Here is a 21,103-nt window from a genome sequence, read left to right on the forward strand (position 1 = left end):
GGCAAACCCTATCCCAGTGCCTCTCCCTCCTCCCTTCTAATGGTGTCCACAGTCCATCATCCATTTTGTCCCTTCCTTCTCCTCCCGACACACAGGGACATGTGTGCGTTGTTCACTGGTAGAGCTCAGTGCCACGAGTGGGGCCCCCAACATGCTTGTAAGTGGAATGACAGAGGAAGCAGGAAGAGAAGGGAGGAAAGGAAAGGAGGGAGGGAAAGGAGGGAGGGAAGGGAGAGAGCTGGGAGACAAGTCTGTGACGTTACTAGTCTCAGACGTTAGGAAACGTCTAGGTGAGACTTCCTGCCCATGCCTACGGTTACCTTGCCTGGCCTGGTCAATGGGACCCACTTGGGCAGGGCATGACTGACCTCCCAGCCTACACCCAAGGACAGTCTGCGGCTGTCAGAGGGTGAACCTGTGAGAGCTGCTGGCTGTCGGGACTGTGGGGCCCCAGGCCAGTCCTGGCCCCAGTGGCGATGGGGCTGCCATGGCAGCAGCTGGCCTGCTGGAGAGGGGCATGGCCCAGGCAGTACCCAGGAGCCCACCGAACCCCCCCTCCAGCAGGCGGCCTCCCAATTCCTCAATTTATTTTGACATCTGCGTTGCCGTTTGACCTCCTTATTGAATCACGTGGTGCTTAAAACTCATTATCCCGCCATTGAAACAGGAAGTTAATTAAACCCTTCACAGAGCCAGCGCTGACAAATGTCAGGACGGTCCCTGGCACGCCTGCCGGTGGCTCAAGAGCCTGGGGATTGGGAGGGAGGCCTGGACAGACAGGGGCCAGGGCAGATCCTGGGACCCCTTCCCCAGATGTGGCTGCCAGTGCCAGCCCAAAGTTTGTTTCCTGCAACTCTAGCTCTGCCACTGGCCTGCTATGTGGCTTCCAGCAAGTGACTTCCCTTTCTGAGCCTCAGTTTACTCATCTGGTGAATGGGAGTCCTACCAGTCCCTTCCTCAGAAGCTATTGTGAGCAGGCTGCATTGATGGATGTCAGAGCTCAACAAGGCTGCTCCATGATGTTGAGCCTGACAGTGCTGGGGTAAGATGTCCAGTGCAGAATGCTGAGTGCTGGGCATCTGGGCCTGCCCCACAAGTAGGAACAGAGAGGGCCAGGCCAGGCAATGGGCAGTAAGAATGCACTTGGCAGCTTAAAACAGCTTGTGGATCCACAGGATGCCTGGATCCATATACAGGGAGGTTCAAAGATTAAGGCAGGGCAGGACGGGGCTTGAGGTTACCACAGATGGGTCTTGGGAAGGTCCCACTGGCTTCCCCCTGCAGTGGAGGACCAACTAGGGTGGTGGACAGTGGGCAAGGAAGGACAGGGTAGGCTGGCAGCGTGTGTCAGAGCACCTCAGAGCCCTGAGAACATGACATCACAGACACTGTGGGGAACATGTAGAGGAGTCAGGTGCAACCCAGATGCAGAGGCCTCATCTGGCCAGACCTTGGGGTGCATCCCAGCTGTGGCAGCCCCAGGCACTCTGGGCTGCAGATGGTGCTTTCCTGGGGTGACACCCCAGCTCTGCCACTAAGTAGCTCAACCACTCTGAGCCTTGGTTTCTGCCTCTATTATGTGGTGTGACTGAAGCCCCCACCACAGCGGGTTATGCAAAACTCACGTTGACCTGGTGTGGCTTGCAGGCAATATATCAGTGTGATTTTTAGTGGCTGTGGCTGCTATCCTACACATATCCAAACCCAGAGTTGAGCACTGATATAGGTCCAGGAACAAGGAAGGGAGGCTGGGGAGCGTGGGGAGCCTCATAGGCCACCTCTGAGTGGCTCCTCCGTGGCCTCCCAGTATAAAGAAAGGTGCAGAACCCAGAGATGGGGTCAGGGGCCCTGAGCCTCTCAGGGCAGGAGGAACTGTGAGCATGTTGGCTCACACACACGTCTTTCCATGATAAGCCCAGGCTCCTGTCTGTGCTGGCCCTGCCTTTCCTTGTGCACCCCCACTGCTCTGGGCTCTGCTCTTCAGACAGATGTCATTTTCATGGGGAGAGGCCTCTGGGCCACCACCATAACAGCACTTCTTACAGGTCCTCACTCTGCCACTTCCAGCCTGGGAGACCCTGGTGGGCATAACCTTCAGAGGTCTGCACAAAGTCCCAAAAGAACACAGACCAGCCCCAAAAAAGGGCCCAGGAAGTGCAAGTTATGCTGACTGTGACGATGACATTGCCCCTGAGTGGGCACCCAGGATGGGACTTTCCGCAGTGGACGTTCCTGGGCTGGGTACCCTTGGTGCCTCCTAGGGAGCCTGCTATAAGGGTGGGGACCCCAGCAGCTTCTGATGGCTCAAATCTAGAGAGCAGGAGATAACCCCAACGGGGGTGTAGGGGCCTAGGGTGGTGACAGTGCAGAATGCAGGTTAAATGCAATTCTGTTTTCCCCATTGATGACTTTGAATGTGAATCTTGGCACACCTCACAGACACATGGAAATTAAAGTTTGTAGTGGGCAACTTGTGGAGGTGGAGATGCCCAGGTGGGCTCGGCCTGGACACCCTGGAGTGACCCCATACCCTGCTGTGCCTCTCCCACCTGAGCAGAGACTCCTACGAAGTCCCACCTAATGTCACCTCATCCAGTGGTTGCTCCAATTCTGGGCTCCCCACAGCCTGTCATGATCAGTAGACCCCCTCCTTGAGGGCGCAGTAGTGTGTGCAAAGCCATCATCCTCCCCTCCCGAGCTGTAGCTCCTCATCTGTATATCACCCCCTCCCAGGCAGGTAGAGGGACAGAGTGTAGGAGGACTGTGCTGAAGAAACAGCCCTGGCCCAGCTCAACAGGGGGGTCTGGGGGTGTGGGGGCACAGCTTGGTTGGCACTCTGCTTCCTGTGCCCTAGAATGTTTAAGTTCCTCATGCAGCTCCACACTTTCCTATTCTCTTTCTCTCTTTTTTTTTTTTTGCAGTTTTTGACCAGGGCCAGATTTGAACCCACCACCTCTGGTATATGGGGCTGGTGCCCTACTCCTTGAGCCACAGGTACCACACATACATTGTCCTATTCTCATCTTGGACAGGGCCCCACAAATGATGGTGCTGGGTCCACAGGCTCTGTTTTCGACCCTCTGCCTGCCCCTAAGTTGCTGGGTGATCTTTTTCCTAGAGCCTGAGTTTTTTTTATCCATACATGGGATCATAGAAACAAATCAGGTCAGGCAAAAAGAGGCCAAAGTAACATCCATCTTCTCCTGCACCCTGGACAGACATCACGAATTAGTGAACGAGGCTCTCTTCCTCCTGCTGACCCTCGAATCTATCTCAACACAGATCTCTGGCCTTCCAGCTGTGCCAGCCTGGGAGCCTCAGACCCAGCACAGGTGCCAACCCAAGGCCACCTCCTCCAGGGATCTGCCACTGCTCCCAGGTCCTGTCCTATAGAGGGGCCTCCCTTTAGTAAGGAGCAAGGCCCAGTGGGAACCCCAGACAGGTAGGGTGCTCCACACAGCTGACAAACATTTTGGGGACCCAGGACTACATGAACTGGTCAGATGTGGGCCACCCTCCCCAGAGAGCAGCTGAGGGAGGACAATGGCAGAGAGCAAGACAAGCTGACCCTCAGCCTTGTGACCCTTGGCCAATCTCTTGGCCTCCTGGCCCCAGAGTTCCTATCTCAACAGATGGGTGACTGGAGCAACCCCAGCCTGCTGTCCTCCCTGCCACTCCCCTGCCCTGTGGCCTTCCCTGAGGCTGGTGGCAGGGGCAGGCAAGAGAGCTGGGCTCTGGGAGTGTCTCTCCCCTTCTCCTTGACCACAGAGCTGGGCACAGGGCACAGAAGTTGGAAGGATACGAGGTCTCAGCAGAGCACACGACACTCACCAGCCCCGGCATGGGGTGTTGGTGGGAATGATTGTGTGATGGGGCACGGAGGTCTTCTCTGCCAAGGCCTTCCTTTTAGCCCCTGGACCCTGCTAACGCTTGCTTCTTATGAATATGGAGAGAGGGGGCAGGCATTAAATGAAAACCAAGAATGTCAAAACAAAGTAATATACAATTCAGCCAGTGAGACTGAGGTGGGTGGGTCGCTTCAGGCTACAGGGAGCCGCAACTGCACGGCTGCACTCCAGCCTCAGCGACAGTGAGACCCCATCTGTAAAAGAAATAGGACAAAATGATGATAATAATACCATCTGGCTGCTGTGTGACCTTGAGCCAGTCCCTGATCCACAATTTTCTTCGTTTCTGGGGACTGGAGCAGACAGTACTGCCTCCAGGGACCCGGCTGCCTTGGACTGTCCCAAACAGGACAGGAAATGTAGGCAGAGGCATCGCTGGACTCGTCCTGCACGGGCCTCCAGCGGGCTGCCCTGAAGAGGTTCCCCTGGTCAGCAACGAGAGAGGTGCCAAAAGGCAGTGCCCAGGGCTGCTGGCTTCCGCGCCCTTTCCTCTATTTCCAGCCGGTCTGAGCTGTCACCGTAGTCTCAGTCGGAAGTTCCGGTCCAGAAACCACCCTACACCCAAGTCTGGGCAAGGCCAGGAGATTTCCGACCAGATCTTCCCGGCCCCCAAGGCGCGGGGTCTAGGGCGGGGCCTAGTCCTTGGGGCGGGGCCACAGAGTGAAGAGGCGGGGGGCAGAGCGTCGTGGGCGGGGCCCAGGGGGTCTCAGGGCCCAACCAGATCGGGTCAGCTTTGGGGGCGGAGCTGGTGCCGAGGGGCGGGAGCAGAGACGACGGAGCCCGGCAGGACCTGGAGCCGCTGGGTAGCGGGACGGGGTAGGTCGCCGAGTCCTGGCCGGCCTTGGGACACAGCCTCAGAGCCGAAGGAGGAGTGGACAAGGCTGTGGATCTGCCCAGGGCCAGGGGCCGGGCCGGGCCGGGGTGCAGGAGGCCCAGGCGGGCGGGGCCTGGGGCGGGACCGGCGAGGGGAAGTCCAGGCCACCTGGGGCAGGGCTGGGGGCGGGCGAGAGGCCCAGGCGGGCGGGCCCGGACTCCGGGGGCGGGGACGAGGCGGGGCGAATGGAGACCGGCGCCGCGCAGGCCCCGCCCCGTGAATGCCCTGCCCCTCGCCGGCCCTCCAGCTCGCCGCTCCCCTGCCGCGGCCGCCGGTTCGCCGCTCGCAGCCCGTGGGCTCCCTTGAGAAACGCCGAGCTGCGCGGCGTGCACGCGGGAGTGGAGGAGCGGGACCAGCCAGCCGCCCGCCGGCCCGCGGGCAGTCCGCACGCCCGCAGCGCTGGGCCGTGGCCTCAGGCCTCCGCGTTGACGCCGGCGACTCCCGGACCAGGCGCAGCGGGGTGGGGGCGCGGACCGGGGCAGCCGCGGAGCCCGGGGGCCGGGGGCATGAGCTGCCCCGCGGCCCCGCCGCGCCCCCGCCGCCCGCCGCCGCCCGCCAGGGGCTAGAGGCGGCCGCCGGGAAGGCGCGCGGCGCCGGAGACATGTCCAGGAGAAAACAGAGCAACCCCCGGCAGATCAAGCGTGAGTCAAACTTTGCCCGCCGCCCCCCCCACGGCCTGCGCCGGGGCCCCGCAGCCGCGCGCCGCCCCCGCACGGCCTCCCGGCCCCGCTCTGCCCTCGAGCGCCAGCGACCTTCACCCCGCGCCGCGCCCCCCACTCTGTGTGCCAAGCGCGCCGTCACCTAATCTCCGCCGGCCGGCCAGGCCCCCGCGTCGGCTCGGGCTCCAGGGTCCGGCCCGAGAAGGGCTGCCGCCCAGAGGGCTGGGAGGAAGGTAGTTGGGGGCGCGGCCTGGGCGGTGCGCGGCCACCTCGCCGCCTGCCCCTCCCCCGCATCTCAGAGATGGTGCGGCGATAGGGTGGCCCCGATCTGTGCTCAGATAAAGTTTAAAATATTCCATTCTGCAAGTCCCGTCCTGATAAGATCGCTCTGTCGGGACGGGCTGAAATTGTGATCTTATCTCTTGCTTGACTCTCCCAGGCTTTGTATCTAGAGACAGAAAGAGAGAGCTGGGGAGGGGGATACCTGGTGTGGAGACGCTTGGCCAAGTAAGTGGCAGCCCACTCCACTGCCACCCATGTTGGCCGCACAGCCGCATGGCTGGGAGGGGGTGCAGCTCTTGCAGCCCCTGCACTTGGCTCCAGCCACCTAGACCCTGGAGCTCCATCACTGACTTAAACGCAAGCGCTCCCTGCCCTCTCCTGGCTCCCCCAGTGTCCTGACCAAGGTGGCATGAGCAGCAAATAGTGCCCCCAGATGCCCACAGTCACTCCCTGGCATCCAGGGGGGCTGCCCACAGTCAGGGAGGAGGCCCGGGCACTTGGCCCAGGCCCAGTCTCTTGCCAGTGAGCCAGAGAGCAGCTCTCTGCAGAATTAGGCTGCATGTTCTCGTGGCCAGTGTCCCTGAAGGAGTGCCTCCCGCTCTTGGGGCCCCTGGGCTGCTGGGCCCCTCTAGGGAGTGAGGACACAGGAAGCGCCCCTCTCCACCCTACCTCATTAATAACTTTGCCCTTGGAGACCAGGGCCAGGCATCAGGCTTCCTCCCAGGGCCGCTGCCTCCAGGCCAAACTGGCAGGTCATCTGTGCCCTGTCCGCCAGGAATTGACCATCCCCAGACTCCAGGGCACTGCCGTCTATGCCTACATGACTACTGCCACCAGCACCCTATGTGGGCTCGCCTGTGAGAAGTCTCTGGTGGGGGAACGCAGGCATGAATCTAGGTTCCCATAACCCAGCTCCCCCAATGCACCCAGGACCTGTTTTCTGAAAGTCGCCTTCTATCATGTCAACTCCTATTAAAAACCACCCACAGGTCCCGGTCTGCGCTGGCTCTCTGGTTTCTTTTCCCCTCCTCCCCTGTGTGCCTCTGTGTGGTTTTGTGTGTGTGTGTGTGTGTGTGTGTGTGTGTGTGTGTGTCAGAGTGATGAGAAATGCAGATAGCGCAGGCAGGGAGATCGCAGGTTGGGAACCGATTGCCAGCGCTGATAAGGGCTCAAGAGCCAGCGAGAGCCCAACCCAACTGGTCAGGCCGAGCCTGCAGTTGGGGACTGGGACCCAGTCCCCCAAGCCTACCCTTAAGCCTCCAGTACCCAGGCAGAGGAGGGGGCCAGACCTAGGAGGCGGCCCAGACCCTCCCTGCAGCTGCAGGCCCTGGGCACCTCGTTCCCCTGGCAGATCTCAGCACGTTAAGATGCGAAGGCTGATTGTCACCAAGCGGCGGCGCCCTGCCGCCCTTTGCCAGCGGCTGCGCTAGCGGCCCTTGCTGCGGCCTGCGCCTGCCCTGGCCTCACCTGCGGCCCGGCTGTGGGTGCAGCGGGAGGGGGGCGGAGCGCTTTTGGGTCGAGCCACCCTCCCCTCTCCGCCCCCATCAAAGCTGGGGCGCAGCTGCCCGCGCCTCTGTGCGCCTTTTGTTCCGCGCGGAGATAGATGTGCCGCGCTGATAAGGCGCGCAACCGATGGTGGCTGCGATAGGCGCTTCCATTTATTAACTTCAAACGTGGGAGCGGGGGGAGGGCGAGGCGGGAGCGCGGCCTTGGCCGGCCAGATGGCTGAGACGATAGGCCGGGCCGCGCTGGCGCAGAGCGCAGGGCAGGGCGCAGCTCGAGACCCCCGGCGCCCCTCAGCTCGCCAGCTTTCCTCCCGCCCGGGTCGATGTGAGATCCGATAAGCACCAGCCCTGTCGGGCCGATGGCGATCGCCAAGGGCGATAAGAGGCCTTATCTACGGCCACCAGGCCCGGCAGGGTTCGAGGCAACTGCAGCGCGGGGGCGTGGCGGCCTGGCGAGCGGGCGCCTTGGAACGCGAGGGGGTGGGGGGGAAGCAGCCGTCCGGCTCTGGTCCGTCTGGAGTTTGCTCCCCAAACATGCTTAATTCCCAAGAAGTTGATCCGTGCCCTGTGGCTGGCAGTACAGCCTGTCAGGAAGGAAGAAAACTGACTTTGCCCCACCAGGAGGTTGGGGGAGGGAGGACGCCCCGCCTTGATTCCTTTTAGATGGTGCAAGACAGCCAGAGGTGGGTTGTCACCTCCGAAGGGGAGAGGGTGTTTTTCCCCCATGAATCATATTGGGCTTTGGCTCCCTGCAAGTATCAGGTGTAACCTGCTCGGAGTTTTCTTGAGAGAGAAAATATCAAGGTGGTTTCCGTGGCTGGGGCTGTTTGGGGGGAACCCGCTGTGCTGATGCCTTTTTGAGCAGGTTCCCCAAGCAGGAGGGGGGCGCTGTGCACTGGCTGTATGTAAGCACTGGGCCCCAGACACTGCCCTAGTGGCCTGCAAGAGGCTGGTGAGTGAATTGGGGAGCAGGCCTGAGAGCAGAGTGAGGAGTCAGGTCAGGGAAGGGCCTCAGTTTCCAACTCTGATAAATGGAGCAATGATTCCTGGTTATAGCCAAGGCATGTGACACTGTGTGTGTGTGTGGGGGGGGTTCAGCACTGTACCCAGAGAGGAGACTAGGAGAGGTTCTGGCCAAGTTTAATGAAAGGAGACTGAGACCCACCTGGGCACAGATGTGGTGGCAGGGGGGACTAGGATAGAACCTCAGGCTCTCTCCCCAAAAAGGCCAGGTCAGGAATAAGCCCCCAGGGCTGTTGGGAGCCCTCAGGTGGGGCTGAAAGTACTGGGAGCCCACACATCCCAAATGCCAACGGAAACCAGGCTGGCTGGGTTCTCCTGCCCCCACCCCACCCCACTGCTCCATCTCAGGGCGTTTTTCACACATTCTCAGAGTTTGATTCAACAAATTATTGGTGGCCACAGGATGACTAACTCACTCCAAGCAGGCACCTGCCTGCTCTCTCTAGCACCCACGCCCACCACAAGGCTGGTCACAGTGCTGGCCATGCCTGGCAGGGGCCCCTTCCAGTTCCAGGTCCAAAGAGAGTCTGGCTAGGGCTGGAGGACAATGCGGTGGTCTCTGAGGTACTTTATGACCATGAGAGTGGCTGTCTGCACAGAGCTGTCTACACTCCCCTTCCCAGTGTGAGAGGCCCCATGGGTCAAGACTCCGGGGACCACCTTGCAGCGTGATGGCAGGGAATGCTGGAAAGGGCTTCAGTAGCCCGGCCACCCAAAGTGCTTGGTTCCCCTTGGGCATGCTACTTCCACATCCTTTTTTACTCTCTGAAAAACAGGTGTCTGAGTATCTGCCATTCAAGGGTCAGGAGGGGTGTGAGTCCTGCCCTAAGCTGGCCTTAGCCCTGGTCAACTGCAGAGTCCTGGGAATTAGAGACTGGGAGGGACTCTCAGAGCCCCCGCCCTTGAACCTCCAGCCAGGGCTCTGGGGACACTGGAGCCCAAATTCTTGTCCCCTTGGAGCTGGTGTGGGGCCTCACCCTGGCTCTAGGCCGGTGGTGATTTTTCTGCACTCCTGGGCCTCAGGGAATACCAACAGCTCACCTGTTTGTTTGACGCTACTAGTAATATTAATAATAACTAATACTTGAAGAGCCACACTGGGCCAGCTCTGTGTTCACTTACAGCAAGTCCTATTTTTATCACTCTTTTTCATCTGGGAAAAGTGAACCACAGAGAAGGTTCTCCCCTAAGAAGTGATGGGTCCTGGCTGTGCTCTTACCCAGTGTGTCTGTGAACATCACACCCTTCTCACCATCCTCCTGCCTCTGCCTGCCCCCAGGCCTCAATCTTCACATCTAGGAAATGGGCCTTGGGAGCAGAGGCCCCTGGATCTTTCCCCTTGCCGGCTGGCAGGCAGCCTCCTTCTGAGGTATTCCTGCTCAGGGACAGCCCCTAGGGAGGCTTCACCCAGCCCTTCTCCAGGGCCTGGGACCTCCGGGCCCGCCTGCCCCTCCCCGGAGGTCACCAGGAACCCAACATGGCACCGAGCTCGCCAGGGATTTAAATGGGTCAGTTGGGGAAGAAAGGAGGAGGGAATGTGATGCCATTAATTGTGCCCCTTATCTCCTGTTTCTATGCCAACCAGACGTCCTGGGCTTGACGGGCTTGTGAATAATACTCCCGGCCGGCCTATCTGCCATCGACAGGCCTCCTCGTGGAGGCAGCTGTTGCCTCGCCGATTGGTATCACCAACCCCACGGACCCCGGCTTGGGCCTGTGTGCAGGCCAGCCTGGCCACCCTGCCCCTGGACCTTACTGGAGGTGCCCAGTGGCTCCTGTCCCCATTTCACAGAGGGGAAAACTGAGGCCACAGCTACACATCCACGCTCCTGAGCTCCTTGATGGCTCTCTCAGGCAGGAGTGCCCTGGACTGAAGACCATCCCAGGACCCAGAATACCAATACCTGGGAATGAGCACTCCTCCTCCTGGCTGTGTGCCCTGGGCACATCCTAACCACTCAGGTCCCAGGTCTTCAGCTATACTGTTGGGTGAGAGCTCAGCTACCTCCAGGTCCCAAACAGTGTGGCTCTGAAGAGGAGGAAAGTCAGCTGTCCCCAGGGCCAAGTGCCTCATCAGGCCTGTGTCCAAGCTAAGACTTGGTAACTTCTCTCTGGCTTTGTTCAGTCTCACAAATGGTCTGCCGGCCTCTGCATGGCTGCTCCAGTGCTCAGAGCCCCTGGCTGGCCACTGTCAACAGTCTGTGCCATTGCTGGCCCTTCTTAGTCCTGAGAGCCCCCTGAGAGCAGGCTGGGTCTATCCTGTTCCCATAGTGGGCTCACTGGAACTCTAATAAATGACCAAAGGGAGTAAAATGGATATGGCTTGCTCAGATCTACCATTTACTAGCCATGGGACCAGAGATGTGGCCTGCCCTGCATAAGTCTCAGTTTTTCCACCTGAAAAGTGGCAACAATGGTAGTACCTGCCCCCTTGAGCATTTCTGTGAGTCAAAGGGAAACACCTGTTCCCTGAGACAGCTGCCACTGCCTTCCTCTTCCTCCCCCCCTCCCTTCCTCCTCCCTCTCCCTCCTCCTCCCTCCTCCCCTTTCTTTTCCCCTTCTTCCCCCCTTCCTCCTCCTCTATCTCTTCACGGTCAGTTGGTGGGGTCAGAACTGTGGTTTCCAACTTATCTGAGACAGAGAAGTCCCTCTTCCCGTGCTGTCTCTCAGGACAGCCCAGCATGTAAACGCATGTGGGCTCTGACCCTGTGGTCCACAGCCCCTGGCTACAGGAACTGGGGGGGAATCAAGAATGGCCCCTGGCACTCCCCTGTTGCCTGACTAGCCCTCCCCTCCTGCTACCCAGCCTTGGATGGGCCCAGGGCACACAGCCAGGAGGAGGAGTGCTCATTCCCAGGTATTGGTATTCTGGGTCCTGGGATGGTCTTCAGTCCAGGGCACTCCTGCCTGAGAGAGCCATCAAGGAGCTCAGGAGCTCATGCTGCTTGTCAGAGGAGAGGGCCAGGAGGGTCTGGAAGGGTTCGCACTAAGCCAGCAAGAACTGGGGGCTGTGGGGCCCAGCAACCCAGTGAGGGGACCCCAGGACCCCCTGGGTGAGAAAGAAGGGGCTCGGCAAGAGTCCCCAGCTGTAGCTGGCTGGGCCAGGAGGGCAGGGGGCTCATCTCAGCCTGGAAGGTGGGTCAGGAGGAGCAGGGCCTTGGCAGGCAAGCAGCCTGAGTGGCGCCTCATAGGAGCCCCAGTGTTTCGGTGCAGTGCCCCTCTCTGCTTCTGTTTGCCCATTGGTTCACTGGGCACTCCCAACTCCAGTGCCTTATTTTTCCCATGAGGACAAGAAGGTCCTGAGAGGCTGGGACTTGAGTCCTGCCTCTGGCCTGGGGGCAGTGGGTAGGGGTCTAGCTCTGGGAGAGGCCTGGGCTTCTTCAGCTCGTGAACCTGACTTAAGAATCCAGAGTGGAGATGACGGATTTGGCTCTTAGATGAGTAGCCATAGCCAGCATTGTCCCTAGTCCCAGCCTTGGTTTTCTCATCCATGAACAGGACTAGCGCGGGCCCCTTCTGCGTAGCTGTACTGAGATTCAAGCAGGGCCACTATGCAATAGTGCCTAACATACAGCAGCCCTCTGCACCAGGCCTAGAGTCCTGGGTCAGGGTGGGGACCTGGGTTGGGCCTGTCCACAGGACCACCGAACGGTCTGAGGACAGCAGGAAGAGGCCCCCAGTTCCCAACCCCCATGGCCTGCACCAGAGCTTCATCCCCCAAGTCTGGGCTACAGACCAACCACCCTGTAGCAGGAGACTGCCTGTGGGGTGGGGTGGGGTGGGGTGGGGACAGGAGATGTGCCTCACTGTGACCCTGGGGCAAGTGGCTCCTCTCGTGCCCCAGTTTCTGCTTTTCAAGTGGGGGTTTACTAAGAAGAACACCCCCTCACCTCTGTGTGGGGTGCATCAGGTCCTGGATGCAAACTGTCAGGTGTTGTTCTGGGGTCAGCTCCTTGGTGGGCTTGATTGCCATGGAGCTGCTGGTTGCCTTATTGATACTCAGCCAGAAGCCCTGAGGGCTGGACATTTCACCGTCTGCTGCCTCCCCTGCCCTTCCAGCATGAGCCTTTGAAGAGCAGTGGGACTCTCCCTGGCTGTGGCACACCCTGGTGCCCCAGCCCCATCTGTCCTCTTTCTGCCCAGGGATCTTACATGCTGTTAAGATCATTGTCAGTATTGGTCAACCCATTTTATGGTGAGAAAACTAAGGCCCTGGAGGGTGGTGCAGGAGCTGGGTCTGTGGATCCCAGGGGTGGTCAAAGCCTGCCCCATGTCCTGCCCCGTGCCATCCCTAGGGTTCCTCCAGCCTGGGGTCCTCCCCTCCTCCGTCTCCCTCCTTCATGGCCCCTTGTTTGGAAGAAGGCAGTGGCCCTGCTGGGGTAGGAATGTGGCAACTGACCTTGGCCAGAGCTGGGTTAGACAGATAAGCTGCCTCCCTGGGCCACTGCCTGTAGCTGCTTGGAGCCTCCACTTCCCCACCTCTACAATGGGTGCTAGGGCTAGTGCAGCTTCTATGGTTGTGGCACTCCTGGTCCCCTTCATCCCCTGCCCCAGGGCTGGATGGGAACAGGGACCCTCCAGCCTATGTCAGCCCAGCATCCCACATGCTCCTGTCTGCTAAGTGCGTTGCAGGTATCCCCTCCTGTGACTCTCCAGACACTAACCTAGGATAAGGTTCCCAGCCCGTTTTGCACACAAGTAAATGAAGGCTCAGAGAGGATAGGTGGCTATACCTGGGTCACACAGCACACAAGTGATCTTCTTGCTAGAGAATAGCGGACTGGGGCTGGGGTAGTTGGCATAAGCCTTGCCCAACTCCCAGGCTGGCTACCTGTGTCCCAGGACCTTGGAACTGGCAGCTGTGCAGTTTCCTGAGAAGGAGGAGACAGCCCGATGGGGTTTCTGAACCCAGGGGCCTCCAGCCCTGTGGACAGACACCATTGAGGACAGGCTGGGACATGGAATCATGGCTCAGACTCTGTGGCTATGGGTCACCTCTCTTCTCTGAGCCACCATTTCCACATCTGCAGAGTAGGGATTGGTGGGGCACAGGCTGGGTCTGAGGGTGCCTTGTCTCCATCTAAATCATGCGACTCCCTTGAGCTCTGGTTTCTTGCCCTGAAGTGGACAGTGATGCCCACTTCCAGGGCAGAGGATTAGTGGGACCTGACCCCACAGCCTGGGTCAAGCCCCTGTGTGCTCTGTGTTGTCACAAAATCAAAGTAAAGAGGCAGAGGGGACCATTGCACCACTCCCCAGACTGCCTCTGTCCCCTGGGTATCTGCAGCACTCAGCCTTCCTCGGGCCTGCTCCTTGCCAGTTCCCCCTGGCATCTGATTCCAAGACCCCAGCGCTCCTGATCTGCCCTGCGCACTTGCACTTGTCACAGCCACCTGCCTCGATTCCCCATCAAGGCAGGGAACAGGGAGAGGGCTCTTTCCCACAGCAGTACCCAGGGTTACTCAGCCACGCCTAGGCTCCTCTGGCATCAGGCACTTAGAGCCTGTAACAGGAGGGGCGGCCAAGGCTCAAAGCTGTTGCCAGCCACGGCCTGAGCCGCCTCTGTGTGCAGTGCTGGGCCAAGCCTGCTGGCCACTAGGTCACAGCTGGCGTTTGAGTACTTTCCAGGCCCCTGCCTCCTGTGTGGCACTGTGCCTAGGGTTTTATAGATGTGACCTCACATCCTGCTTTCAGCAGCCTTTACAAAAGACCCAGTGCACAAAGGGGAAACTGAGGCCTAGAGTTTAGAGGTCAGACCCAGCACTGGTGCTTGAGCTCCCAACCCTGCTAGAAAAGCTGCCCCAAAATGGCGACTGTGCTGGTTTTCATGGGGGACCTTTCCCTGCTCCCTGCAGGCTTGGGAGACCCATTTCAAACCCAGGAAACTGAGGACTCTGTGTGGTTCCAGGCAGTGTCCAGCACTAGTGTCAACTTGTTCTCCCTGGCTGTGTGAACTTGGACGAGTCCCTTCCCTGTCTGGGTCTTAGAGCTGTAGGACAGATGCCAGAGCCATGGCCAAGTCTGGCACAGGCTGAGCCAGGCAAGCCCAGGGCAGGTCCCAGAGCTCCCAGACCCATGGGACAGTGCTCTGGCCAGCTGGGGGTCTTTGAGTGATAGATACCCTCATTCCATACCTTACTTATCCTCCTCTCTCCTTAGGGGCTGGAACAGGTGGACATGGGGTGCCTTCCTTCCTAGGATGGAGGCGCTGTGTTTATGAGGCCCCAGGGCCCCATCCCACGTGGGGCCCTGCAGACATGTGAGCAGCCCTCCAACATTTGAGGGTGATGCTGGGGCAGGTGAGCTGCACCTCAGTCAGGATCTGCAGCGGCAGAGCCCACCAGGGTGCTCCCACCCGGCTGTCTTTATCACAGACACATGTGGTTCCTGCTCCCACACCTATCCCAGTGGGCACAGAGGACCCTTCAGGCCCCAAGGCAAAAGGAGAGGGTGTTTACACCCCTGCCCGCATTCCCTGTACACCACCTACCCTCCTTCTGTGTCATGGTTCTGCACAGCTCAGGAAGGCCTGGGACTACCCCAGCCCCCTGGCACCCTGAGGCGGCCTGCCTCAGTTTCCCCTCTTGGGCCTTAGGCCCATATCCAGAAAGCAGAGGGACCTCCCTCACCCCTCACTGTACAGTTTTGGTGGTCGGTGGGCACCCAGGCCCTTGCTGGCCAGCCATCACCTCTCCCTCACGGCTCTGCAGGCTGAAGCCTGGTCCACCGCCCCACACTGTCTCCTGGTCCAGGCCTCTGGCGGGCACAGGTTTCAGCTCCTGTGATAACTGGGAAAGTTGAACTGGCCCCATTACTGCGCCAAGATGGTTGGCGAGATACAGCGTTGATAATGGAGGAGATAGCTGCGCCATGGCCAATGGCCCAGCCTCTCCACCCATTAACATTCCCACCAGCGATCCGCGCGGCGCTATCTCCCCCATTTCCACTCCTCCCGAAGATAAGAATGGAAATTCTGACTTCATAGCTCACTGATTAAAGTGTCTGGATTTCTTGATAATACACAGATAAATTATGTTTTTGAAAAAGAAGGTAGGAAGGGGGGACAGGGGCCCAGGAGGGGAGCCCTTGGCCATCCCTCCCACCCTCCCTGACCCCCAGGCCAGGCCACACTACTGAGGCCTCTGTGTGGAGACTGTGCCCAGGCCTGGGCTCGGTAGGCACAGGGTGCAAACCTCTGCTCAGGGGAGAGCGGAGTAGCAGTAACGTGGGAGCACCTGACGGGTGGCGATCCTCCTGAATGTCCCAGCAGAACCGGGAGTCTGGACCCATTTGCCCAGGATCAGACCCTGGGGGAGGGTGAGTCGTTGCCTCAGTTTCCTCACTTGTCAAGTGGGTTCAAGCACCCTCCTCATGGGTTTGTGGAGAGGGTGCAGTGGCCCAGGGCAGGAACTTGGCCTGTTTGGTGCCCCATCAGCTCCCTGGTGCCTAGGACAGGGCCTGGGTACCCAGGAGGTGCTCAGAGCTCGTGGGGGCCACTACAGTCCACTTGCCAGCTGGGAAAGGGGAGGGCCTGCCTCCCACTCTGTCCCAGCCATCCTGCCTTCGTGGCCGCATGTGACAGCGCCCAGATGGGACTCAGGTGCCATCACTGCGTCTGTCTGGATAAAGCCGCCTCCTTCAGCTGATCTGAGATCCGTCGCTGATGGTGCGATTAGCTGCGATTAGGGCCTGGCGTGCGCTAATCCTCCCACTGAGGGACAGGTGAGGCAGCCACAGGGGGGTGGGCAGGGTCCCCGCTGTGCAGGAGGGGAGATGGGGCACAGGCAGCTGCCATGTCTCTTGGGGCAGTGGCCAGAGAAGGCCACTCCTTTGCTGACAGAAAATCCCCCAGGGGAGCTGCTTGGGGCTCCCAGCAGGTATGAGGCAGCTGACCATTTTTCCTTCTTTCTGGATTTATTTTTTAAGTGACACTTGAGAAATGAGATTCTGTGGGAATCCTACAGGGAGGAAGCCAAGGGGGCATGGGGTGGGCAGGTGGGCAGTGACTTCTCTGGGTGGTTCCGACTCCATAATGGTGGCCATTGTTAGGCAGTAGCTCCCTTTCCTGAGCACTTGCATGCAAGGCCTGGGGTTGTCTATGCTGTCTTCCCAGAAGCCTTGGAGAACTCAATTTAAGGTTCAGAGAGGTTGAGTCACTCACCGAAGGTCACACAGCATGGGAGGGAGCAGAAGGGATTCTAGAGGCCTGGTCGAGGTCTTGGTCCCTGTCCTGGATGGAGATTCTGGGGCATCTGCAGCCATGGGCACCCCACCTCTCTCATCAGATACAGAGGGCAAGTTACTGCTGGGGGCCGTATCCTGGGAGCTGCAGGGCGTAGGCTGAGACTGGCCTGCTCTGGGAGCTGCAGAGTGTAGGCTGAGACTGGCCTGCTCTGGGCTTGCTTATTTCTTAGAGTCATTTCATCTGCCCCCAGGAAATAGGCTCCTTGGTGAGAAAGTTAAGTTTCTTGCAGTCTTCAGGGTTTGGTTTTATTTCAGTATTCTAAAGGAAGTCAGTTATTTCCAGTGGGGAGGAAGAAAGCATGTTACTTGGAGTGACTGGAGTTCAGGAGCAGGGCCTGGGCAAGTGATATGACACCCCTCAGCCTCAGTCTACTCACCTGTATAGTGGGCACTGCAGTTCCAGCATCCTCAACCTTTGGACTTGGATGGGAGAGAACTGGGTTAAAAATCCAGGTCTTAATGAACCCAGAAGCAGCAGTGGGCACTATCTGGGGGTCCTGTGCCGGGCTGGGGATCCCTGAGGCTGGGTCTGCCTCACTGGAGCCCTCTCTACCTGCTGCCCACCCTTGTGGATCCTGCCAGAGTTCTCAGACAGTTTTGGGCTAATGGCTGCTGTTTATAGATGGTCCAGGACCCTGCCCTGTCAAGGCGGCTCCAGAACAGTAGTCCTGGTGTCCAGGAGTCTTCTCTTGGACAAGCCCCGCTTGTAGTCAGAGTTACCCAGACCCAGTGGTACAGGACACAACAGGGGCTCAGAGCCTGCCTGCTCCAATCACTCTGGTTCTTGGACATGTTCCTGTCTGAGCCTCAGTTTCCACATCCGTCAAATAAGGCTGAGGAGTGTAGCATGGAGTGACCCCAGCAGGCCAAGAGCTCACAGCTCCTAGCTGACTCTGGCCAGCTGCCTCAAAGTCTCCCCACCACCAGCTCTGTCCCACCCAGTTGTGGCCAGCCCAGATTCACTCAGCACCACTCTGCAAGTGACCAGCCTCGAGGCCAAAGAGGCCTCAGCCCAACTCTCAGCTGCACCTAACCCTTGGGCAAGCAACTGTCCCCTTCTGGACCCTGCCACCCTCTTCTAGGAAATTGGAGGTCAGTGCCCCCACTCCAGTCAGCGTCCTTTCAAGTTGCTAACAAGATGTTCTGTGGGAGCACTCTGCAGGGCAAAGCCACTGCCTGCCACTACCGGTGTCCTCTGACATTGTGACCCTCTGCTTCTCCTCCGGCCTCTCAAATCCTATAACTCTTCCTGCTGGGAGCTCTGGGCAGTGTTGGCAGCAGGGCACTAAGCTGTCCCCCCTTCCCCCCGGGACTCAAGACGGGGGGTCCCCACCCCCCAGTTCCAGCGCAGTAGGAGGTGGGTCTCGAACCAAAAAAAAAAAGAGAGAGCGAGAAGGGAACTGTGATAAAAAGGGCAATAGGGTCACTGACTGCTGTTATCTATCTGCCTGCCCTGAGTGGTTCTGTTTTCCCCTATCTCACCCCACCCAAAAGTCTAAGAACAAAAGCCAACGCACATTCACCCACCCAAGCTCCACACAGCTGGAGAAGCTGGTGCCGCCAGCTTGGAAGGGAAGGGTGGGCAGTCATCTTCATCACCAGCATTATTTTGCAAAGAAAGCCCCCAAATAGCCATCCCTGAGGCACAGCTAAAAATAAGTTGCCCTCAACAGGCCTCCCACCCAGGAGGGAAGAATCCCTGGCTGGGACCGAGGGGTGGCTCGTGGGTGAAGCCCAGTTGTGCCTGCATCCGGGCTGTGTGACCCAGGCAGTGTCCTCGAGTCAGCCATAAATGGATTTTAATGAAAACTTAGCAGAAAGGGAAACAGCCTGCCCTGCAGCCGAAGTAACCGCCCCCCACCTCCGCCCCATGCAGACCTGCTGGGGCAGGTCACCCACAGTCCTATAGCACCAGAGCCCAGCCACTGCCTAGCTCCCCCAGAGTCCAGATGCCCAGAACCAGACTTCTCATATCCCACTGCCCCATAGTCAAGACCCCCTGAGCTGAGACCCCCCCCAGCCTAGAACCGAGTACTGGTCCTCAAAGCACAACACCCCCAGAACTGGGCCCCCAGAGTACAGCCCCACTAAATCCCAGCCCCCCAGAGCTGGGCCCTCCCAGAGTGCAGCCACCCAGACCTGGGATCCCCAGAGCACAGCACCCCTAGATCCAAGCCCCTCCTCCCCCTAGCTGGTCCCTCTGGGAGTACAGCCCTGCAGAACTGGGCCCCACTAGATCTCCGCCCCCCACTGCCCAGGCACCAACCTGTAAACCCTGGCTGGTATCCAATGGAAAAGAGCATGCAAATGAGCAGGAGTGAGGCCCAGGGGTTGGCTGAGCTGTTGTGCCTGGGTGGGCCTCCACGACGAGGGCGGGGCCTCCTCCCCAGGCTGCCTTTAAAGAGGGAACAGGTGCCACCACCCCTGCCCAGTGCTGGACCTAATGTTCCGCAGGGCTCATTGCCAGGGCCCTGATTTGCCTGGCCACGGGGATGGGCAGGCTGGCCTTTCAATGGCCTCCTGACCCTCAGAGCCCAGAACCCAAGGCCCGAACTGGAGGGCCAGGATGTGGGTGTTCCCCAGATAACTGCGGTCAGCTCTGGCTGCCAGAGGGAGCCTGAGTTCAAAGCTGGGCGGCCTCCTGCGACTGGGTCCTTCTACCCATGATGACTTCCATACGGAGCCCGTCCCGCCAGGCAGGCAATGGGGCACCATCTTAACAGAAGACGTTTGCCAAGCCACAGTTCCCTCATCTATAACACGGGGGGAGATCAGTGCGTGTGCCTCCTGGGATGGTTTCTGTGCCTGCTGGGAGGCCCTGGCAGTAGCAGGTCTGCTCTGGGTGGTTATGGCACATTCTGAAAACCTAGGTCTGCCATTGTTAGGAATTCACGGGAGAAATGTCTATAGGAGATGCTCAGGAAACTGTAGGGGGGTTGCATCCTGTTCTTTGCACTTTGCACCCCATGGTGCATCTTGTCGGCCAGATGGGGCTGAGGTAGGCTCCTGCGGCCGCACTGCTGGCTGGAGCCCTGATGGCTCCTATAGTGTAACCAGCCTCCCAAACAGAAAATCAGCAGCAGGTGTGGGTGTCTCTCAAAAGTGCGTAAGTGGAAAATAGTGGCGGGTGAGGAGGGATGATCTAGGCTGAGATCTAAGGGGAGAAAATGGGGAGGGGCTGTCGGACCAGAGTCAGGCATTACTTTGGCCCAGGCCCCTCGCCTCTCTTTGCTCTCAGTTCCCCTAACCCGTAAAATGGTTGCCGGTGCCCTCCTGGTGGCATGAGGGTCAGAGTGAGGACCCAGCCTAGCAAGCCACACCGGGTAGGTCCTTCTCACTCTGGGCTCCCTCTCAGGAGGGCAGCTCTGGCTCCCTCAGGACTATGCCAGGCATACAGTAGGTGCTCCATAAATACCAACCATGCCTGTCTGTGACCCAGGAGGCACAGCAAACAGGAGAAAGGGAAAGTTGAAGAAAAAGTCAGTGCCTCCAAGATAAGCACTGTCCAGGCAAAGCACTGGAAAGTGCCAGGGTACTGGGGTCTGTCACCAGCAGAGAGCAAGGGCTCCCATCACTGCGCAGGGCTTGGATTCACCCCTCCAGGGTTCCCAATGCCTAGCCCCCTGTTGGCTATGTGAGCTCTCCCTGCCTAGGAGCAGGGTACTGGAGGGGCTGGGTCCACTTTGTTCTCCAAATGGACCGAGTACTTGCCCAGTGCCAGGCCTGGACCGGCACCCTAGGTGACCTGGTGGGGAAAGGGAATGAATACACAGAAGTGAATCCCTCCTCCAGAGGGTCCTAGGTGTTCTGATGCAGAGCTGCAGGGACCATGCTGGGGACTGGTGGAGGGCAGGTGGTGACACTGAGGTATGGCGAAGGGTGTCCTCACAGAGGGGACAGCAGAGCAGAAGGTCTGAGCAAGGAAGGTCGTCCCAGGGACGTGAGCCACAGTATGTGCCCCGCGCAGGGCCCAGTTCAAATGCCAGCAACTCATTCGTGGCAGTCCAGCCTCAGGGATAGGCATTCCTGTCCTCACGTGCCCTTGCCAGCCACACGTAGGGAGGGTCGCAGAGGGGCTAGGCCCAAGGCAGGAGTCCCCCTGAGACTGAAGGAACTCCTGGCAGGCTCTGCAGCTGTGGTGTACCAGGCTCTTCCTCTCCACTTACTCTGCCTGACCACAGTGGCTCTGGGAGTCCAGGCAAGAGCAGGGCTCCCTGACCACCTACTGACCCGCCAGGCTCAGCTTGTGTCCTTAAGCCCCGGGTCACCTCCACCCCCTCACAGGCCAGTGACTCAAGGCCTGAGACAACCATAGTCAGTGTGGCTCTCGCACACACTAGAGGGGTTACGTGGCCGCATGGCCTAAGTGCCAATCCCTGCTCACCACTCACAGGGTCCCCTTGGGCCTGCCACTTCAACCCCTGAAGCTCAGTGCCCTCTTACATAAAATGGGGGCGCTAGGGGTTGTGAGGATGTTTGGCACTCAGGCCAGCCTGGCACGTCTGCCCTCCGTGGTGGTTCTGAGGGGTTTTCCATGTCTGGGAGAGTCTTGACTGTGGGGAACAGGGTCTGCTGGGCTGTGGAAAGCAGAAGCAGACACCCCAGGAA

The 21,103-nt window shown here is 59.2% G+C and overlaps 1 protein-coding gene across 7 annotated transcripts in view; it reads left to right on the plus strand.

Moving 5' to 3' along the window:
* Positions 1-4,015: 4,015 nt before the first annotated feature.
* The window catches only part of ZFPM1 (zinc finger protein, FOG family member 1), a 69,163-nt gene continuing 52,075 nt past the window's right edge, over positions 4,016-21,103 (plus strand). For 3 of the 7 annotated variants that reach the window (XM_053554696.1, XM_053554716.1, XM_053554706.1), the window contains exon 1: positions 4,016-4,724. In XM_053554696.1, the coding sequence (XP_053410671.1) occupies positions 4,124-4,724 (601 nt within the window). In that variant the 5' untranslated portion in view covers positions 4,016-4,123. Of the gene's footprint in view, positions 4,725-4,757; positions 5,424-21,103 lie in introns of those variants that run through there. The other 4 variants (XM_053554750.1, XM_053554731.1, XM_053554724.1 and 1 more) reach the window with 4 other exon arrangements.

The sequence above is a fragment of the Nycticebus coucang genome, chromosome 2, assembly GCF_027406575.1.
Source record: "Nycticebus coucang isolate mNycCou1 chromosome 2, mNycCou1.pri, whole genome shotgun sequence".
NCBI classification, from domain to species: Eukaryota; Metazoa; Chordata; class Mammalia; order Primates; family Lorisidae; genus Nycticebus; species Nycticebus coucang.